The sequence below is a fragment of the Vicugna pacos genome, chromosome 27, assembly GCF_048564905.1.
Source record: "Vicugna pacos chromosome 27, VicPac4, whole genome shotgun sequence".
Classification (NCBI taxonomy): domain Eukaryota; kingdom Metazoa; phylum Chordata; class Mammalia; order Artiodactyla; family Camelidae; genus Vicugna; species Vicugna pacos.
Window position 1 is genome coordinate 25371838 of NC_133013.1, and position 18115 is coordinate 25389952.

The 18115-nt window shown below is 55.7% G+C and overlaps 1 protein-coding gene across 4 annotated transcripts; it reads right to left on the bottom strand.

Moving 5' to 3' along the window:
- Positions 1 to 871: 871 nt before the first annotated feature.
- On the bottom strand, positions 872 to 17315 carry LOC102530545 (complexin-3). 4 transcript variants are annotated; one of them, XM_031691689.2, is made up of 14 exons: positions 17106 to 17301; positions 14721 to 14875; positions 14499 to 14606; positions 14351 to 14409; positions 12734 to 12833; positions 12238 to 12358; positions 11400 to 11455; positions 10666 to 10798; positions 10209 to 10360; positions 9075 to 9142; positions 8087 to 8210; positions 7394 to 7521; positions 3704 to 3791; positions 1154 to 2023 (listed from the first exon to the last, which is right to left on the bottom strand). In XM_031691689.2, exons 1-14 carry the CDS (start codon positions 17284 to 17286, stop codon positions 1799 to 1801), a joined length of 1698 nt encoding a protein of 565 aa, XP_031547549.1. In that variant the 5' UTR covers positions 17287 to 17301; the 3' UTR covers positions 1154 to 1798. The 4 variants fall into 4 exon arrangements, with proteins under 4 accessions (XP_031547552.1, XP_031547549.1, XP_015098607.2 ...); XM_015243121.3 differs by lacking the exons at positions 1154 to 2023; positions 3704 to 3791 and adding an exon at positions 6047 to 6348 and having other exon boundaries at positions 17106 to 17315; XM_015243122.3 differs by lacking the exons at positions 1154 to 2023; positions 3704 to 3791 and adding an exon at positions 6047 to 6345.
- Between the last annotated feature and the right edge of the window lie 800 nt (positions 17316 to 18115).

Genomic DNA, 18115 nt, shown 5'->3' on the forward strand with positions numbered 1-18115 from the left:
CAGTGACCACCCCGGGCGGCAGCCTAGGAGCAGCTCAGAGGCCCAGGCCCCTTCCCCCAGGGATGCTCAAGAGAGAGCGGCCAGCGAGGCAGCCGGAGCAGCACTGCCCAGATCCTGGGCCTGCTCCCCTCCTCACCCTCCTAACTCCTCGTCCTTTCTCTCTCTCCCACCTGTCCCTCCCCACATTACCTATTGCACAAGCTTATGTTCCTTGTTCTTATTTTACAAAGGAGGCCTAATGGAAGCTTTGCACTGGAAACCAAACACTCAGATGGCTGTTCCACCTGTAAATCCTGGCTGGCTTCTTCACAGACCAGTGTCAAGTGGAGGCACCAGGGTTGGCCTGTAGCACCTTTTTCCTCCTGGAGTCCTGGAATGGTCTGCTTGTGGAGCCTCCGGGTGGGTTTCCTGGACCTCCTACCAGTGAGCAGGATGAGATTTGGACCCTTCACTTTTTTTTAAAGAATGAGTAACCATTTATTGATATGATCTATCATGTGCCAAGAGTATTACAAGTGGTCACCCTTTGAAACATACAGTATTATTGTTAGAGGGGGGAGAACAGGCTCACAGAGGGAAGGGGACCTGCTCAAAGTCACATAGCAGTGCCAGAGCTGGGACCCAGTGGCCCTGCCCTCTTTTTGTTACAGCTTCCATCTCTAAGGTGTGGATGGGGATGTAGACACAGGTGCCAGATTGAGCTGTGGTTTCCAGGGACCTTGCCCTCACCCAGGCCCCTAAGAGGGTAGAGCTTGAATATATTATAGAGGGTGGCACTTCTATGAAGCTTGGGTGAGGAGGTCGAGGGCACCCCTCCAAGGGCAGGGTTAGGGGCCTGTGAACCCCAAGACTCCTGGAGGTCAGTAAGAAATGGGAGAATAGGCAGGTCTTTTGGAATTTTTATTTTTCACTGAACTGAGAGGAAATCCAGCTATGGAATCCAGAGAGAGTTCTACAGGAACAGAACAGAAATTGGCTGGGCCCTGGGCCCAGAGAAGGCCTGGAGCCGCCTGGGCTACTGTTCGGTGCCAGCTACATCCTTGGCACTGGGCCCCTCACATAGCATCGCTCAGCTTCCAAGAGCCAGAGCCCACAGTGGCAGCCGCTTGAGGCTCTGGCTGCAGCTGCTGCCCTGCCCAAGGAGGGGTTGGGTTTGACCCCGAGGGGCCAGGAAGGCCAAGCTAGAAAAAATCTGAGAAATCCCCCAGTCCATCCCCATTTTATAGGTGATGAAATGAGGCCCAGAAAGGGCAGTCGGTTTCAAGGAGAATAAATTTGGAAACTTGGACTCAGGCCTCCTCTCTGCTGAGGGTGTCCCCTTAAGCCCTGTCTAAGCATATTTGAGTGTTGGTGTCTAGAAGAGCTAGGCACCCAGGGGAGCTGGCCTGTGTACGTGTGTCTATGTGTGCCAGGATGCATCTGTGGCATATGCCTCTACACATGCCAGGGTCTCTATGTCCCTGTGTGTGTGTGTCTGTGGGTGCTCCTGTGTGCATACACTCAGGGCCATGGCCAAAGAGGGTTGGACCTATTCCTACAATCTTGGGAAGCCTCCCCAGGCTGAGTAGGGAAGGTGGGTCCTAAGGGGTAGGGTGAGGAGTGGGGACTTTGCTCCCAGTGGAGAGGGAGAGAGCAGAAGGCAGGCTGGAGGTATGAATGAGAAGAGTCCTGCGGTTGGTGTGGGGCAGAGAAACAAAGCCAAGATAGGGTTTGGAACCCTGGAGGTTGAGACATGCTCTTAGCGCTTATGTGGGCCCAGCCCTGTGGTCACCCCCATGGGCAACCCCAAGGGAAGTAGTCACATGATGTGGCACTTTTCAGCTGATTGCTTGAGGTCCCCCAGTGTGGTCTGGGCCTTGTCCTTGAGTGAGCCGAGGTCCAAGCCAGGGAGGCTGGCCAGCTGCCCAAGGACTGAGGCCCTCTCCTCCTCCTCCTCTGTGTCCTCCTCAATCATCTTGGCCAGCTCCCGGGGCAGCTCCACGTCTCCACCTGCCATCTGGATCTGGCTCTCATCTGTCTCATTCTGAAGGGAAGAGGGAAAGGGGTGGGTTGGGGTTGGAGGTCTGTGGGAACCCAGAGTTGAGGTGCAGGGAGGAGGCCTGAACTGGGTTTCAGGCCCCTAGAATCTGGAGCTCCATGTTCCAGGGGGCTCAGTTTCCCCTCTCCCATCCCAGCATCAAGCTTTTGAAACTTGGATATGGCGACCTTGCACTTTTACGTGACCTTATTTCACTCTGAGATATTGAAGGTAAAACACTAGCACAGTGAGTAACAGCAACATGAAAATACCTCAGAGTCAGACCGAGTCAGCTAAGCTGTGTGTTGACTGTTCTTAAGTACACCGGAGGATGTTACCAGGCACAGTGATGGGCTGTATTCATCAAGCATCTATTATATGACTGACATTGAGCTGAGTGCTTTCCATTCTCACAACAACCTGTGAGGTCAGTATTGTTTTCTTCATTTTACAAATAAGGAAAATTGAGGCTCAGATAACCTGAGTGATTTGCCTAAGGTCACACAACTAGGAAGTGGGGGAGCTAGATTTAAACCTATGTCCCTGATTGCAGCATCTGTGTTCTCTTTGCGTGGCACCTGGCTACTGAGTGTCATCATACGTCCCTGTCCCTTTGGGGGCACTAGGGCTTTCCACTTTATGTCCTACTCACTTACAGTCAAGTCTTCTCTCTCCTACTGGACTCAGAGTTCCCTGATGTCAGGAGTTGTGTCTCTTATATGTGTAGTAGAAGCATTTGAGGAATGACTCCATCCCTGGCTGGTTTTAACTCTCCCTTTGAAAGACTTTCAAAAGACGAATGCCCTGTGGGGAGTCAGAGGCAGCCAGGGCCTCAGTAAATATTTGTTGAATGAGTGAATGTGATGTTCCCATATCTGATCTTCCAGTTCAAGTGAAAGATCAAAGTCAGGTGTACTGTAGCCTGTACTTCTGTTTCTTCCCAGAATCTGGCACAATTCTGAGCACTGCGAGGAACTTGTGCCTCAGTTCCCTCTTTAGGCAACAAAGTAAACATGCCCATCTGGTGCTGCAGCGCCTAGGGAAGACATCCTTCTGACTGCTTGGCCAACTAAGGGGGTACTCTGTTCTCTGCAGACAGACTCCATACCCTGGAAGGCGGTCAGGGATCCTGGAGCAAATGCAGGCTCAGCAAGCACAGCTTGAGCTCTGATCCCAGTTTCATCATTTGCTGGCTATATTGTCTTAGCCAAGTCCCTTAATCTCTCTGAGCCTCAGTTTCCTTATTTGTAGATGTGGGTAATAGCTGCCTGGCAGTGTTACTGAGGGGTTAGGCAAGGATGTTAAAGGTCAAGTGCCTGGCACACAGAGGGTGCTGCCTTGTCTCTGCACCCCCACTCCCTAGGTGCTCAGAAGCCCCAAGAGATTTTACCCCTGCGGTAAAATCTGCTGCCTTCCAACTTTTCATCTGCCCAGGCCTGACTCTGGGTTAGGCAAATGGGGGTTAAATGAGAGAAGGGGCCTGGACTGGCTCCAGAAACACAAACTTACTGGTCTCTGGAGGATGGACTACCCCTCAGCACTAAGCCTTGGCCCTTGGTGTGCGCCAGTTAACCGTGAATGAATGAACAAGTGAGAGAACCAAGGATTTAATCAAACACTCCTTGAAGTCTGGAGCCGAGAGCTTAGGTCCCATATGTGCCTTGCAGCCCCAGCTCCTAAGCTTACCTTGGGCAGCCGGTATTTGTCTCGGAAGTGACTCCGCAGCGTGGCCCGCTCAGCCTTCCTCTGTGTGAACTGCGCATCCCGCTCCATTCTGCAGGGACACCAGGGGTGGAATTACTGCCAGGTCTGAGAGAACGGGTGGGGTCTACGAGGAAGGGGCAGGAAGGGTCTCTGCATCCTGGCCACAGTTTGCTTCGCTCCCACCCTCAGGTCTGTATGTCTGGGGCTTGGAGCTCTGATCAGCTGACAATAATTTTTGCTGCCTCTCCCCCCAACACAGAGCCCTTTATCATCTCTACACTTGTAAATGGACAGAGCTATCAGGGTGGGGGGAATCAGTCTGCCTCTCTCTGTGGACCCTAATATATGTCCCTCACAGCCACCAACTGGTCTGTGATTTCCCTCCCTGACAGGTTGTGTCTTGTAGGGGAAAGTATTCAGGACAGACTTGGTTTCAAGTCCCGGCTCCACTACTGCTTTTTCAGTATGTCTTTGAGTGAGTCACTTACCTTCCTCTTTTATAAAATGGAGATAAGATTTTGCAACTCACCAAATTGTTACCACAATTAAGTGAAATAATAATAGCTAACATTTAATGATTTACCATGTGGCAGGCGCTCTGCTAAGTGGTTTATCTGCATTAGGTAATTTAACTCATAAATATATAAGGCATGTTTTATGATTGCATCCCTATTTTACAGAAGAAGAAACTGAGGCACAGAAAAGTTAAGTAATTTGGTCACCCAGCTAAAAATAAGCAAAGCCATGATCTGACCCAAGCAGCCTAACTCTGGAGTTCAGCCTCTACTCCACTCCAGCTGCCTCTGTCCCAGCATTATCTGCACACAAGTAGCCTCAATATCTGTGAGTACCCCCATTTCAGGATCTGTCTCCATGACTCTGAGCCTCTCTCAGCTGCACTGCTTTTCTCAGAGCCTCAGGCTCAGAGAAGCTCCAGTTGGAAGACAGACGGCTGGGACCAGATCGGATTAAGGGATTATTTATTTCGTCAGAAATGCACGTGCCCCCACCCCGTCCCAGGCCCCTGTCATCCCTGCCCCCACTCCCTCTCCGCCCGAATGAGAAACTGGTGCAGGGTCCTGGGTTTGAGACAGAGTGGCCCTGGAGGCAGCCTAGAGGGCACATCCCCATGTCTAGAAAACTAGAGGAGGGGTTCAGGGTCTGAGACTGTCCTAGAGGTGGGCCAGGCATCTTTTGAGGGGTGGGGAGGGTCGTTGGAGCCGGAAAGGGATCCCACTCACTTCTCTTCCACCAGTTGCTTCTGATACTCCTCATACTCCTCTCGGCTCATGCCCTGCGCTTCGGCGGCCGACTTGTCCCCGTCCCCTTTGTCCTCGCCGCCCCCTAGGCTCCCAGTGAGGTTCTTCAGCTGGCCGCCCACCATGGTCTTCACCATGAATGCCATGGTCTTCGCTGGCCCAGTACTGGGCGCCGGGTACCATGCGCCGGGCACCCAGGCACCCAGGCACGTCCGCGCCTACTTCAGCACTAGGTCTCACGGACAGCTCCCGCCACAGGCAGGCGCCCCACACTCTGCACCGCCCACTGCCCGCCCCTGCCCGAAGCCCGCCTCCACCTCCCCAAACCCCTCCTCACAGGGGGCGGGGGCTGGGGGTATGCACGGGGCTCAGGAGGCGGCACCACGTGCGGCTCCTCACTCCCGCCTCCCCCACGTGCCTCCTTCAATGCCGAGCTTTGCAGGGCACTGCCGACAACGGATTGGGGCCTGCGGAGGGGGCGGGGGAGTCGGGGTGGTCGCTCCCCAGGGGAATGAGCTGTGCTGCTATGCGTCCAGAACCCTGCTCCCTGCTCTCCCCCCACTTCTTCCTCCCCCAGGTCGCTGATAGCCAGGATTTGGCTGTGAGATGCCAGTAGCCATGGGCCCTACCCCAACCTTCTCAACCCGCTGCCCCAGCAGCTGCCCAAAGAGCTTGACGCTGGGAAAGGGAGGGAGACCAGAGAGCAGGGAATCCCAATTATGGTTCTGTGAGTTGCTTCTCAAAGAGTTCTCTGTGACGCCTCTGCCCTGCTGAGCCCTGGAGCTACAGGGAGCAAGGAGAGAGAGAGTTATTCATGGTGAAGCTGCCTGGGCTGGACCAGGAAGGGGGCCTGGAGACACCACTCCTTGTTCTGGGTGAATCTGGGGTCAGAATTATACACAGGTGTGTCTCCTTCACCCACCATAGCTCAGGTCTTTGGCAGTCAGGCCAGCCCTTGGCCTTCTTGCCTGCTTGGATCCCACTCCCAACTACCATAAAGAAGAGGTTGAAGCCATGAGAGAGATTAAGGAGAAGCCGGAAGGTAAATGAATGTATCAAAGCATGAGGCGGGGGAAATCACCTTTAATAAGATTGGAGCTCTCCAAAAGCTAAAGTGTAGGTAGGAGTTGGGTACCAAGAGGGAGAGGACACTGGTCAAGCCCTCCACCCCCAAGACATCATCAACTTCCAAGTGATGTGAAGTGGACAATCCTTCAGGGCTTTGAGGTAGGTTACGCATGTATGCTGGGGGAGGGGGGCTGCCTCCTCAGAACCCCCAGGGCCTTAGGGATTTGTGGTGCAGGACTCAGAGGAAAGCTTCCTGTGGACAGATAGTCCAGAAGGTTCTTGTCCAGCTCCTGCTTGCTGCTAGGGAGACAAGAAGTTTACTTGGGTTTCTCCCTTCTGGGCTCTTGAGACCAGGCTTCCTACACTCACTGCACCACAGTCTCCTCTGCTCAGGGAACTTCTATGGCTCCCTTGGCCTGCTCCATCAGGATCACACTTTCCTCCTGGCATTCAAGGTCTGTCCAGGTGGCTCTAGCCTTATGGCCACCACAGCGCTCCTACGTAACACATAAGCCTGGCATCATTTCCACCTCGTACCTTTGCTGTTCTCCTCACCTGGAGGCTGGCCCCATTCCCACTCTGCTTTTAAAGCTCAGCACACTTTACTCCTACCCCAGGACCATCCCAGCCCACACTGATTCTTTTTGACTGGAAATACCCACAACAAGGACTGTCCGATTTCTGAGCCCTTTAGCACACCTTACGTATCTAAATGTTTTATTTATTTACAAACATTCATCAAGCAAAAACAGTGACTCCCCCCCAACCTTTTAAATTCTCTTTGCCCAGCTTCATAAACTGGTCCCACCCTTTGCTCTAATAGTACTAAACTTGCCACTTTTTCTTCAAAATATTTTTTTCCCCATGCTTCCATGCCTTTTCTTATGCTGTTCCTTCTGTATTGATGCCTTTCCTTATCTGGTCAGGCTAGAAAACTCCTAGTTGCACTGATGACACCTATCAAATGTCCAGTCCAGGTGATGCCCTGATCTCCCCAAGCTGGATCAGGTGCTTTTTCCTGCACTCATAGCTCCTGTGTTTCCTGCCATCATGGCACTGACCACAAAGATGTGACTCAGTTACTTGTCAGTTTCTCACATTAGAGAGTGAGTTCTGTGAGGATAAGACCCAGATGGGACCAGTGGCTGAGCAGGTAGTCATTTGCCTCTATTGAAAAAATGAACCCTAACTTGGGCACTTTGTCTTGCCAGCTGGTAGACCAGGCAGGCCCCACCCCCACCCCCACCCTGGGCCTCGGTGCTTCCTCTCTCAAATTGAATGGCTGTGGCCCAGTCCCAAGAGACTCCATGTAGGTATGGGAGGTCCTGCCCAAGGGAAGGCCCACCTGAAGTGTACATAGCAGAAGAAGCCTACAGTCTGGGTGAGGAGGACGAACAGGAAGAAGCCAGGCTGCAGGCACGAGAAAACCCTTGGGAGCCGGCCATGTAGGTAGGTATCCTTGGCTGCTGGTTTCTGAAAAGGGATGTTCTAAGATCCTGAATCAGCTTCTTACCCAGAAGGAGGGAGGGGACCTGGAATCTGGGCCATTGTGGGCTCTGTTTCCCTCTCCCAGGCTTGGGGTACCCTAGCTCTCATCCAGGGAACTTAGAGAAGGGGGGGTAGTACAAAGCCACCTTCCCACCCCAGTTCCCATGGCTCCATCTGTGGGAACAGCTGGGAGGGTCTGGGGCCTGGGATCATCAGCAGGCCAAAGGCTCCAGAGATAAGAGAGAAAGGTAGAGAGCAAAAGACAGGGTGATGGAGAGCAAGGGAAGGAGCAAGATGGGGCAGGGACACGGGGAAGAGCAAGCTTTGCCACTAAGCTCTGAATGATGTTGGGCACAGCTCACTCCCATTTATCTTCTGGTCATTGTGGGCTCCAGGGCCCTGCATGCACGTGTATAAGCACACAGACTCAGACACAGGTGTGCTTGCCAGGGGTCCTGGGAGGGGAGGGCAAAGGTAGGAGGGGCCTAGGGCTGCAGAAGTTCTGGAAGAAGGGGACAGGGCCCCATGGTACCCCTTCCTTCCCCCTCACAGCTGGGGCCCGAAGGTCCTTCTGCAGAAGGCTCAGGGTCTGGGCCAGCTCTAAGAAGTGATGCTTGGTGCCCACAGGCAGGTAGAAGACTTGGGCTCTTGAGGCCATGTGAGCAGCTGCATGCCTGGCGCAGGGGGGAAACCAAGGAAGAGGACGCATTATTGCTTCTGCACCCAAACTACCCAACTGTTTCTCATAATCCCCAAAGGCAGTGCCTGGGTGGGGAACAGGGGAATAGGGCCCCTTTTTGGGCTGGTCTCCTTAGCCCAAATCTTGACCCTGGACCCTGAGACAGCGTTAGCTCAGAGATGCTCAGAGAAGCATCCTCCTGAAGCTGTCTATCTCAGCCGCAGGCTCCCTAGGCTCTGCCTTTGGTCCCTAGCCCCCAGGGATTTAGCTCCTCTCCCTCTTCCCATCTTCCCACCCCCAGGCATCTAGTTGTGGGGGAGGGAGGCAGTGGTTGGGCTGCAACCACAGCTTCCAGCCTGAAGCCACCCTCCTCTCATGCTCTCATGGCAACAAGGTGACCCCCTGCCCCCAGGGCTCCATGGGTAACTCCAGAGGCCTGGCCATGAGTGTGGATGCTGGAAGGCCAGAGAGGGTAAAGTGAAGTCAGGGAGTGCCCTGCCCCCACCAGCTGGGCCTGATCTTGTTTGTGCTCCCCACAAGAACTCCATTAAAATGTCCCCTGCTTCCAGGAGCTGTCACTGAAGGAAGGCTCAGATTTACCACCCCTTCTTGGAGTGAAAATGTCCAGGGGAGCTGTGTTTAAACTAGTTTAACTGAATTAAACTTGACTCAGTTAAATCCAGGTCAACTTAACAAACCTAACTTTGCACCTAGCCCCTTCCCATGCTCCAGGCTTTGTGCTGGGGGCTCAGGAGATGGTGAAAGGAATATAGGACTACTGGGGGGACTTTAGGCAAGAAGCAAATTGGTGGTCGGAGACTTCTCCTCCCCCAGGACTGTCCTCGCCCTCTACCCTTACCTCATCTCTTGCAGGTCCTGGAGCAGAGTCCGCTGTCCATGGAGTAGGGCACTGACCTTGGCTGAGTCCTGCAGGAGTGCCAGCCTCTTCTCTAGGGCCCAGGTCACAGCCCCTGTCTTCTCAATGTCTACCTTCCTCAGGAATTTGCAGCCCTCTTCCTTCCAGAGGCCGTACCTGGGCCCTTCTCATTTTGGATATGTAGATTTATCTGACCCTCTCCATCTGAGCTTCTGATTTTCCCCTCCTCTCAAACCCCTCTCCCTTATGGTGGTGGCCAATTTGGGGCTTTCTCAAATTCCCTCCCCTTTCCAGAAGTGGCTCTGCCCCTGTGGCCTAGTTGGGTCTTCTCCTCCTCCATTCCCCCAGGGCATAGGCAGCTACCAGTGCTTGGGCCCCTGTCTTGCTGAATGACCTGGAGAGGTTGCCACCTCTCTCTGCAGTGGGTAGAATCTGGCAAGGGAGTCCTGGGCCTGGCAGTAGAATCAGAGAGGCCTAGCTTTGGAGTGTGGTCTCCCCGCCCCCATCCCCACTCCAGCAGCCCAGCCTCAGCCGCTCTGGCCTGAGGACATGATTCAAACCTCGAGCTGCCAGAGCCCAGGAGAGCCCCCAGGAGCCATTGGCCACCTAACATCTTGATTGATCTCAGCTCTCAGTTTCCAGGCTTGGTACTCCATGGGACGTGAGTCCCTGAGGGAGAAGCCAGGACAATAGTGGAGGAGAAATGAGGATTCTGGTGCATCTGAGCATTAAGCAAGCGTATGTGAATCAAATCACATGTGGAGCTACATGCAAATAAGCACCCAGTCTATTTCTGTCACTTGTCTAGAGACCCGCATCAAATACCTGGCAACTCCTTCCCCAGCCCCAGCCGCGGGGCTCTGTGGGCCTTTGCTTGTGTAGAACGCCCTCGTACACACTCCCCTGCTTGGCAGGGCCGTGCCATCCCGTGACCTACAGCACTTCACTCCACCCTCTTTTCCCCCCAGTCCCTGGGGGGAGGGGGGCATACTAGTTCCCAAGTATAGTGCTTGCTCCTTTTTCTGGATGGAGGGAGCCCACTGGTGCCATCAGACCCGGTGCCTAGGGAGCTCCAGGCCTGCGGGCAGACTCTTGGATGCCTGAGGGGCCACTCACCCAGGCTCCCTCAAGCCTGGCCTGGCCTGGGGACCCCAGTTGCTTCTTCCATTGCTTCTTAGCCTGGGCCAGTTGCTTGGAGAGACCCTGGAGAGCCTGCAGGATCTGTCTGTGTCTGTCCAGTGTCTCCTCCAGGTCAAAGATCCTTTCCCCTGGGGATTGGGGCGGAGCCAGGGCAGGCAGCCAGCTGCAGTGGGGCAGCAGATCCTACCTTTTAAAGGCTTCTTGGAGGGCCAGAAAGGTGTGATTTCTGCCTCCAAGACTCTGCCCTGGAAAGATGTGTCTGGGTGGTGGGGCAGGGACTGGAAACAGCACCTGGGTCCCAGAGCGTGCTTAGGTATGACCTCCTCCGGCCTCTATCTCCCCACTGGTTAAAGGACTTGTGATTCGCTGGGAAGAGGATCCCGTGACACTCAAGCGGGCCCCTGCCCCACCTGCTTGCTCTCTGGGTCCCTACCCTCTTCCTGGACTTCAGAGTTCAGCTTTGGATTCATGTCCTCCTTGGTGCCCAAGGCCAGCCTTGCCTGCAGTCCTTTCAGCTGCCTTGCCAGGCGGAGATGCTCCGTCTCCAGGAAGGGATGCAGGGGAGGCTGGAGGAAGATGAAAACTCGGGCTTCAAACCCATGGGAGATCTGGGGGCAAGAGGAGTCTTCCCACGGTCCCCACAAGCCCAGCCCCCCTCCCTGACCTCTCACCGCAGCAGGGGAAAACACTCCCCCCACCCCATGGCTGGCTCTCCCTCTGCTCAGCCACCAGGTCCAGAACTTTCCAGTCCTCCCAGCCCTGCTGCACAGCTGATCCTCACACCCTTCCCTCCTGCTGCTGCCCAGATCCTAGCAGCTCTCTCAGGCCTCAGGCCTTTGTTCATGCTGCTCCCTCTGCTTCTTCAAGCTCGTCTTTTCCATGCAATTCCCTGTTCCCCTGGCTGGTTAGAACTCCTCTGTATTCCCACAGCTCCTAGCCAGGCTGGGAGGTCCTTGAGAACAGGGCCCGGCTCTGGGTCACCTCCGGCCCCCAGCACTGCCTAGCACAAGGCTTGGCCTGAGCAGAGTTCCAGGCACAGGTTGAGATAATGGCTGGAATGACAGGTCTGGCAGCAGGACAGGAGCAGAGCATCTGGGGAGGGGAGGGGGCCCCTGGGCTGCCTCTCCTCTAGCCCTTCCCCCAGGGCAGGCCAGGGGCTAGCATCACCTCTGGTCCCGGCTCACTCAGACTGAAGGTCAGGAAGGACAGGACATCATGGTCATCTGGAAAGAGGGGTAGAAGGTGAACCCTACTCAGCAGCCCACTCACTCAGCCTTTGCCCCCCAGCCTCAGTTATGTTCCAGGCAGGCAAGAGGTCTGGGTGAATTTGGGCAGCTCTGACCCTTGTCTTGCTCACTTCCTAGGAAAGGTGTGAGGATCAGACAAGCAGATGTGGGGGCTGTGAAGGTTGACCCCCACACAGAGCCAGAAGTGGGGCCCCCAGTGAGGGGGAAAACTGGACAGCCTTGAGCCAGAGCATGGCTACAGCCCGAGACTCGCTCAGGGCCAGAGCTGGCTGCTACCAGCAGGAGCAGCCGCACAGAGGCCACCTCCTCAGCATGGCTCTGACCATCAGCCTCCTCAGAAACCTTCCATGGCTCCCTGGTGCCCGGGCTGAAGACCAAAGCCCCGGCATCCCAGGGCTCCCTGCTCTGGTGACCCTGCTTTCCAGCTGGGGCTCCATGGGCTCTCCATCACATCACACCCCTTTGCTCCACTTCCCCAAATGTCCCTTATGGCTGTCTCCCTTCCTCTCACCCACAGCTCCCAGCCAGGGGCCCTTGTGGGGCCAACACTGGAATAGAAGCTTCTCGTGTTTTATCCTATTTGAGACTGTCATCAACTCTGCAAGGCAGACTTGACCTTCCCCCAGTGGTAAGGGAGGCCCAGGGAGGGCTCATGCTTCACCCAGGTCACACGGTGAGGACCCCACACCCAGTGCTCCTTAGAAGGGGTGTTCAGTATGTACCCCTCCTCTGCTCCTACCTGCCCAGAAGGCCCTCACCTGCCAGGGTGCTAGTGGCTGCCGAGACCCCAAAGAAACCTCCAGGGGCCAAAAGCAGGGGCCCCACGTCAACACAGACCTCATCCGGGTCGCTGGGAGTGAGGCCGCTGTTCAAAGACACCTGAGGGGCACAGAGGGTGTGAGCCCCTCGCTCTCCCCTGAGCAGGAGACCACTCCTCTCCCCTGACCCCAGTAGGGGGATTGTCCCCACTCACTGGCTCCTCTGGCCCAGAGGGAAGGTAGGCAGGGCTTGGTGTCAGAGTGGTGTGGAGGGGCTTCCACACCTGGTCTCCTGCTAGCCTCCTAAGCATGTGCTTGGGGCCAGGTAGGAGTCTGTGTGGGGAGGAGGACTCCTGTGGGTGTTGCCCACATGTACCAGGGATCCTGTGTGGTGTCGCAGGTATGTCTGTAGGGTCATGGCCATTCACAGAGCTCCAAGCCCTGTAATCTGTACTCCCCACTCAGTGGACTCGCGAAAGCAGGAGGGGTGACTCACACGCAGCCTCTGCCCCCAGTAGGTGATTCGTGCTCTGAAGGGGTATGGCCGGTTCCGGAAGTCCCGGTGGCAGGAACCCAGCACCCGGCTGCCTCCATCCCTGTGGATACTTGGAATCCAGCCAGGCCTCACAGGACCAGAGGCCTAGCCAGTGTGGGCAGTCCCTGAGGCCGTTTGGCTCAGGCCTGCAGTGCCACCCGCCCCCACTGATGCAGGACATGTCCCTGCTGTCTTGCTTGATCCCCCCTTGTGTCGTCTGCTCCTGTAGCAGAAGAGAGAGGAGCAGGAAAGCCAGCCTTGCCTGCAGAATGCTGGGACTTGGAATTCACCCAAGAGGTCAAGGGCCTCCCTGGGACTCTTCCAGAGGAGGGGTCAGAGCCTGGACGAACAGTGAGGTTTCCACCCACAGCCCCCCAGGCCCACCATCTCCTCCCACTGTCTCCCACCGGCTTCCTTCTCCTCCCTGTAAACTCCAAGTCCCGTTGTGCCTCTGGGTCCAGCTCTTCTTTCCTCTCCCTTCTGCCAAGCTTAGCCTGCAGCAGGACAGACTCAGGACAGACAACACCAGAACCATCCTAGCAGCCAAGGACAATATGACCAGTGCAGGGACGGTGCAGCTGGCTCTGGGAGGTAGGAGTGTTGAGCCCCAGAGGTCCTGAGTTTCTCTGGGCTTATGGCCACACAGAAGCTGCTCACACCAGTGCTCCCGGCACCACCACCTCTGGCCAAGAGGGAGGCAGTGCAGAGCAGGGGAGAAGCCAGCTCCAGAGCGGCTGCCTGTGGTGGCACTCTGAGCTGTGTGACCTTGGGCAAGTTACCTCACCTTTCTAAAGCCAAGCTTCCCCATCTTTAAAATGAGGATAATAATTGAAACTATCTCATAACGTTGTTATGAGGGTTAACCAAGCAATGAATGTGAAGTGCTTGGCTCTGTGCCTGGCGTACAGTGAGCTCAGGTCATAAATGTGAGCAATTATTCTGATTGTTATGAGTTAAAGGATGTTTGCTGAAAGACACTGACGAGCTGGCCCAGCTACTGAGGAGGCAGCCTGGCAGGGGAGGGAGGGGAAGCCACATCATCTGAGAGAAAAGGACGGCCTGGCAACAGGCAGGCAGCTGGCCCAGGGAAGGGCGTGGACCCTCCACAGGCACATCTGGCCCTAAATCTCAGCTCTGGGCACAACTGTGTGACCTCAGGCAAGTCTCTTTACCTCTCTGGGCCTCAATGTGCTCACCTGTAATTGGGGACTAACAGTCTCCACTTGTCAAGAATGTCAGGATGAGATGATAAGAGGCCCCACCCCACGTCATTTCACCTCTCCGCCCCACTGGCCTGGGGCTGTTGGGTTGAATGGATTGAGGGCTCAGTGGGGTGGTTCCCAGGGAGAGCAAGCAGCTGGTCCCAGGCCCCAGAGGAGGAACAGCTGGGACCTAGTGGGAGGGAGTCCCAGGGCAGCGCCATCAGCTCAGATGACAGGCCAGTGGGGAGTACCCTGCCCTTGGAGGGGTGGGCTCCCCACCAGAGACTGGGGCAGGGGCAGCGTGGGCAGTGTGGGTAACTGCTGAGCCCCTCGTGGCCCAGGAGTGGGGTAGGGGCCAGCTTAGACGGGATCTTACCCAAGTGGCTCATAGAGGGTGTGCCCATCACCGGCCAGCACACGGATGGCGGGGCTATTCTGTGGAAGGTGACAAGCAGCCTGAGCCATGGGCACAGGGAGAAGGGTGAGGGTGTGGGCAGGAGGGTGGACAGGGGACCAGGACTCACCTGGACATCCTCGGCCAAGGAGTCGAAGAGGATCCCGATGCCGTCCCCCGAGGCCAGCGCCCCCAGGACAGAGCCTACTTGGCCCCTGCCCTGGGTATACCACACAGCCTGCGGGTCCCCAGCTGCTCAGCTCAGGCGCTCCTGCAGGCACGGGAACCCCAGTCTCCTCCCCTAGCCTCCCTGACTCACCCCCTCTGCTGGACCTTGGTGGGAGTCACTCACCATGCCCTGGGCTCCCCGGCGCCCTGGCCCGGTCACCCTCATCTGCATATCCACCTCCCAGGCAGAGAAGAGGACAGGGGTCCTGCTCCACACGGCGCCACTCCGGTTCCGCATGGATGGGGCCAGCCGCACCTCCTCCAGGCCCGGGATGGCATCTGTGGACCTGGGCAGCTCAAGGCCTGGGTCCCACCAGCCCCTGCTCCCTCATCATTCTCTCTCACTAGCCTGGGCTGGGCTCTGAGAGGAGAAAGGAGGTGTCATCACAGCCATTAAATAGCAGGCTGGCCGAAGAAGTGGGAACCGGAGCCCAGAATGGCTGGTCGGGCCTTTGCCAGGGGAGGACAGCGAAGGCCAGACCCACACAGTGGACTTTGCCTGCACTCTCATGTGAACCTCACCACAAGTCTGTGTGGTCTGCTTTTATGACACATTTTACAGATGAGAAAGCCGAGGCTCAGAAAAGTTAAGGAACTAAATGAATTGGAACTCAGCTCCAACTGTCTCCAAAGTATAAGATTGTTCCACCATGAGAGATTTGTGTCCAACCCTTTCTGTTTCCCAGATGAGAAAAGGACGTGCCTGAGACCACAGGACACAGGGGAGCAGATGGAGAGAATAACCACGCGGAGGGTGAGGACCCCACGCTGTGGAAGCACAGAGAGACGCCCGGGTGCGGCCAGACGAGGCTGGGCCTTCGTGGTGGGGCACCAAGGGGGCATCCCAAGGTGAGGAAAGCATGAAAGCAAAGGTGGGCACTGGCCCGCAGGACTGAGGAGAGGGTGAGGGATGGAGTGTGTGTGAGAATTGCCCTTGGTGCAGGTGGGGGTGGAGGGGACGGTAGAAGGGAGAGAAACTGAGGCAGGGGTGGCAAGAAAAGGAGGAAGAGAGATCAGAGGCCCCATCCCAGCTGACCGCCCTCCCCTCCGTCCTGCCAGCCTGGAACCTGGCCCAGAGCCCAGTCCCTGCCAGGAGGTTCCGGAGACTGCTAATCCAGCCTGTTTGCTCAGCAAAGGCCAGTGCTGGGGGCAGGGAGGCTCAGCGGTGGCAAGGCCAGGAGTGCTGGGGCCCTTGGGAGAGCCACCACTGCCTCTGAAGCGACTTGCAGGAGGCAAGGCTTGCCCGCTGCCTACTACACTTGTGTCTTCTGCCTAATGGGGATTGCTCATGGGAACTCACCCCAGACTGTGGGCTCCTTGAGCCTGACTCAGCCCTGTGTCTCTTCGCTGGGCAGAGGGCATGGGGGTGAGTCTGAGAAAAGGATGATTGAATAGATGATGAGCATATGACTGGGTGATCTTGGAGAATATGCCTCTGCTCCCCGATATGGTCTGTGACACCCAGACTTGGCAGGACTCTGAGCAGTGAGTGTGGTGCAGGCCCTGCCGTCCTGGCTCTGAGGCAAGGCTTGGCTTGTTGTTCTGAGGAACAGCCCCCTCCTTCATTTACCTTTGTGCTTCTCTGAGGCAGGACTGGACCTAGGACCCTACCGGAAAATCCTGTCTCCTTGAAGGGATATTTGTTCTGGCCTTAGTTAGGAATCATGCCATTTTTCAGAACTTAAAACTCACAGACACAGAAATACACAATGGATCTGTTTTCTCTCTTTACTTTGCCTGCTAGGAGGCTCTGAACCAGATCCATAGCCCAACTCTGAATGGTGGGCAGACTTCACAGCATATGTCTTGGCACAAGCCCTGTTCCTGGACTCATTTCATGCCTCAGTCCTAACCCTAAGTCTTATTCTTCTTGCTCACTCCTAATTTAAGTGCCTCTCTATTGTTTAAGTCCTTATACATCTTTGAAAATCTTTTTAGAACAAGACCAAGTAGAAGATGGACTCTGTAGGTCTGAGTTTGGAAGGCCCTGAACACAACCTACTGGCTAAGATGCTCTCAAGCTTGCTTCCACTCAGCATACACACAGGGCAGGACTGATGCCCTCTCTGGCTGGCCATGAGGATGCCTTCCTCCAGGCAGTCCCCCTAGTTCTCATGGATGGCCACAGACCTGACAGCATGGAGAAAGAGTGGAGATTTGTGCTGGTCCAAGTTACCTTGTGCCTGTGTGTCTGGGACTCAGCATGTGAGCATATGTGTTTGTGTTCACGGGTCCGAGAGGCAGGGTGGGGGTCCTCTAAGGAGAAGTGAAAGGAGGAGATGAGAGAAGTCCCATGGCAGCGAAGGGGAGAGGCAGAGAGGAGAAACTGAGGCTGGTGGGGATGGGATTGCGGTGGTGGAGCAGGAGATAGGTCTGGGAGGGGTGCTGGGGCCCAGTCTTGGGCAGAGGCTGGTACTGGCAGGCCCACTCCCCAGCAAGTCACAGGGTCCCAGAGCTGGTCAGCTCCGGCAGCACTCTGAGGAACCCTGGTCCCCATTCCACCCCTCACCTCCATGATGGCTCCAGAAGGGTATTCCAGCCCCAGGCAATGCCAGTCTTGGTCCTTTGAAGCTGAGCTTGTACTCAAACCTTCGCCAAGGAGGAGGAGGATGGCCCCCCTCAGGGCTGCGGAGGTTCAGGAGCAAGAGGAGAAGGCAGAGCAGGGGATCCAGGCCAAGGACCACCAGCATTGTGAAGGGATCAGGTATCCGGGCCCCAGGGTGGATTTGTAGCTGGGAAGCTAGGGAGGGGCTCCTGGGACTGGGCCAGGTGGGAGGAGCTGGGATGGGCCGGGAGCTAGATTTTGGCACTCCTCTAGCCCTCCCTCCCCAGCACAGATATCCTGTTCCTTTCAGACCTGACCTCCTCGGTCCCGCCCCTCCTCTCATTTCCAGCCTGAGCTCTGCCCCTGCTCCTTGGCTCAGGCTGTCTTTCCACCTTCCCTCTGCTCCAGTGGCTGAGGGGCCTCAGGGATCTCAGGGACAGGCCACCCTCATCAGTTCTGACCTTCCTCCCTGCTCTGGACGGGACCCCACATCCTGCCTCCTTCCCGTAGATGGATGTCCCCACTGTCTGCACTGTCTGGCCATCACCCACCCACCCCATCTGTCTCTGTCCCACTGTCTCTGGCGTGACGCTCAGCTCTCTCCCAAATTCCCAAACACTTACTGCCTCCAAGCAATCTGGTTTCCTCAACACAAATTATATGAAAAAAGAAAGGGAGGCTTAAGAAACAGAGCAAATAAATACAACGCCTGGACCTTGTTTGGAGACTAATTTTAACAATTACCTACGGGGAAGAATAAAACAATTGGGGAAATTTGAGCAATTGATATCTGATAAAATTAAGGTATTATTGTTAAAATTTTTAGGAGTGATATGGTACCGTGGTAACTTTAAAAAAAAAGTCTTTTGTCTTCTGGAGAAAGATCCTAAAGCGTCATGAATGAATTGATATAACACCTAGGGTTTGCCTCCAGCTATCCCAGGGGAACATCCCAGCTCCGAAGCTGTGCAGGG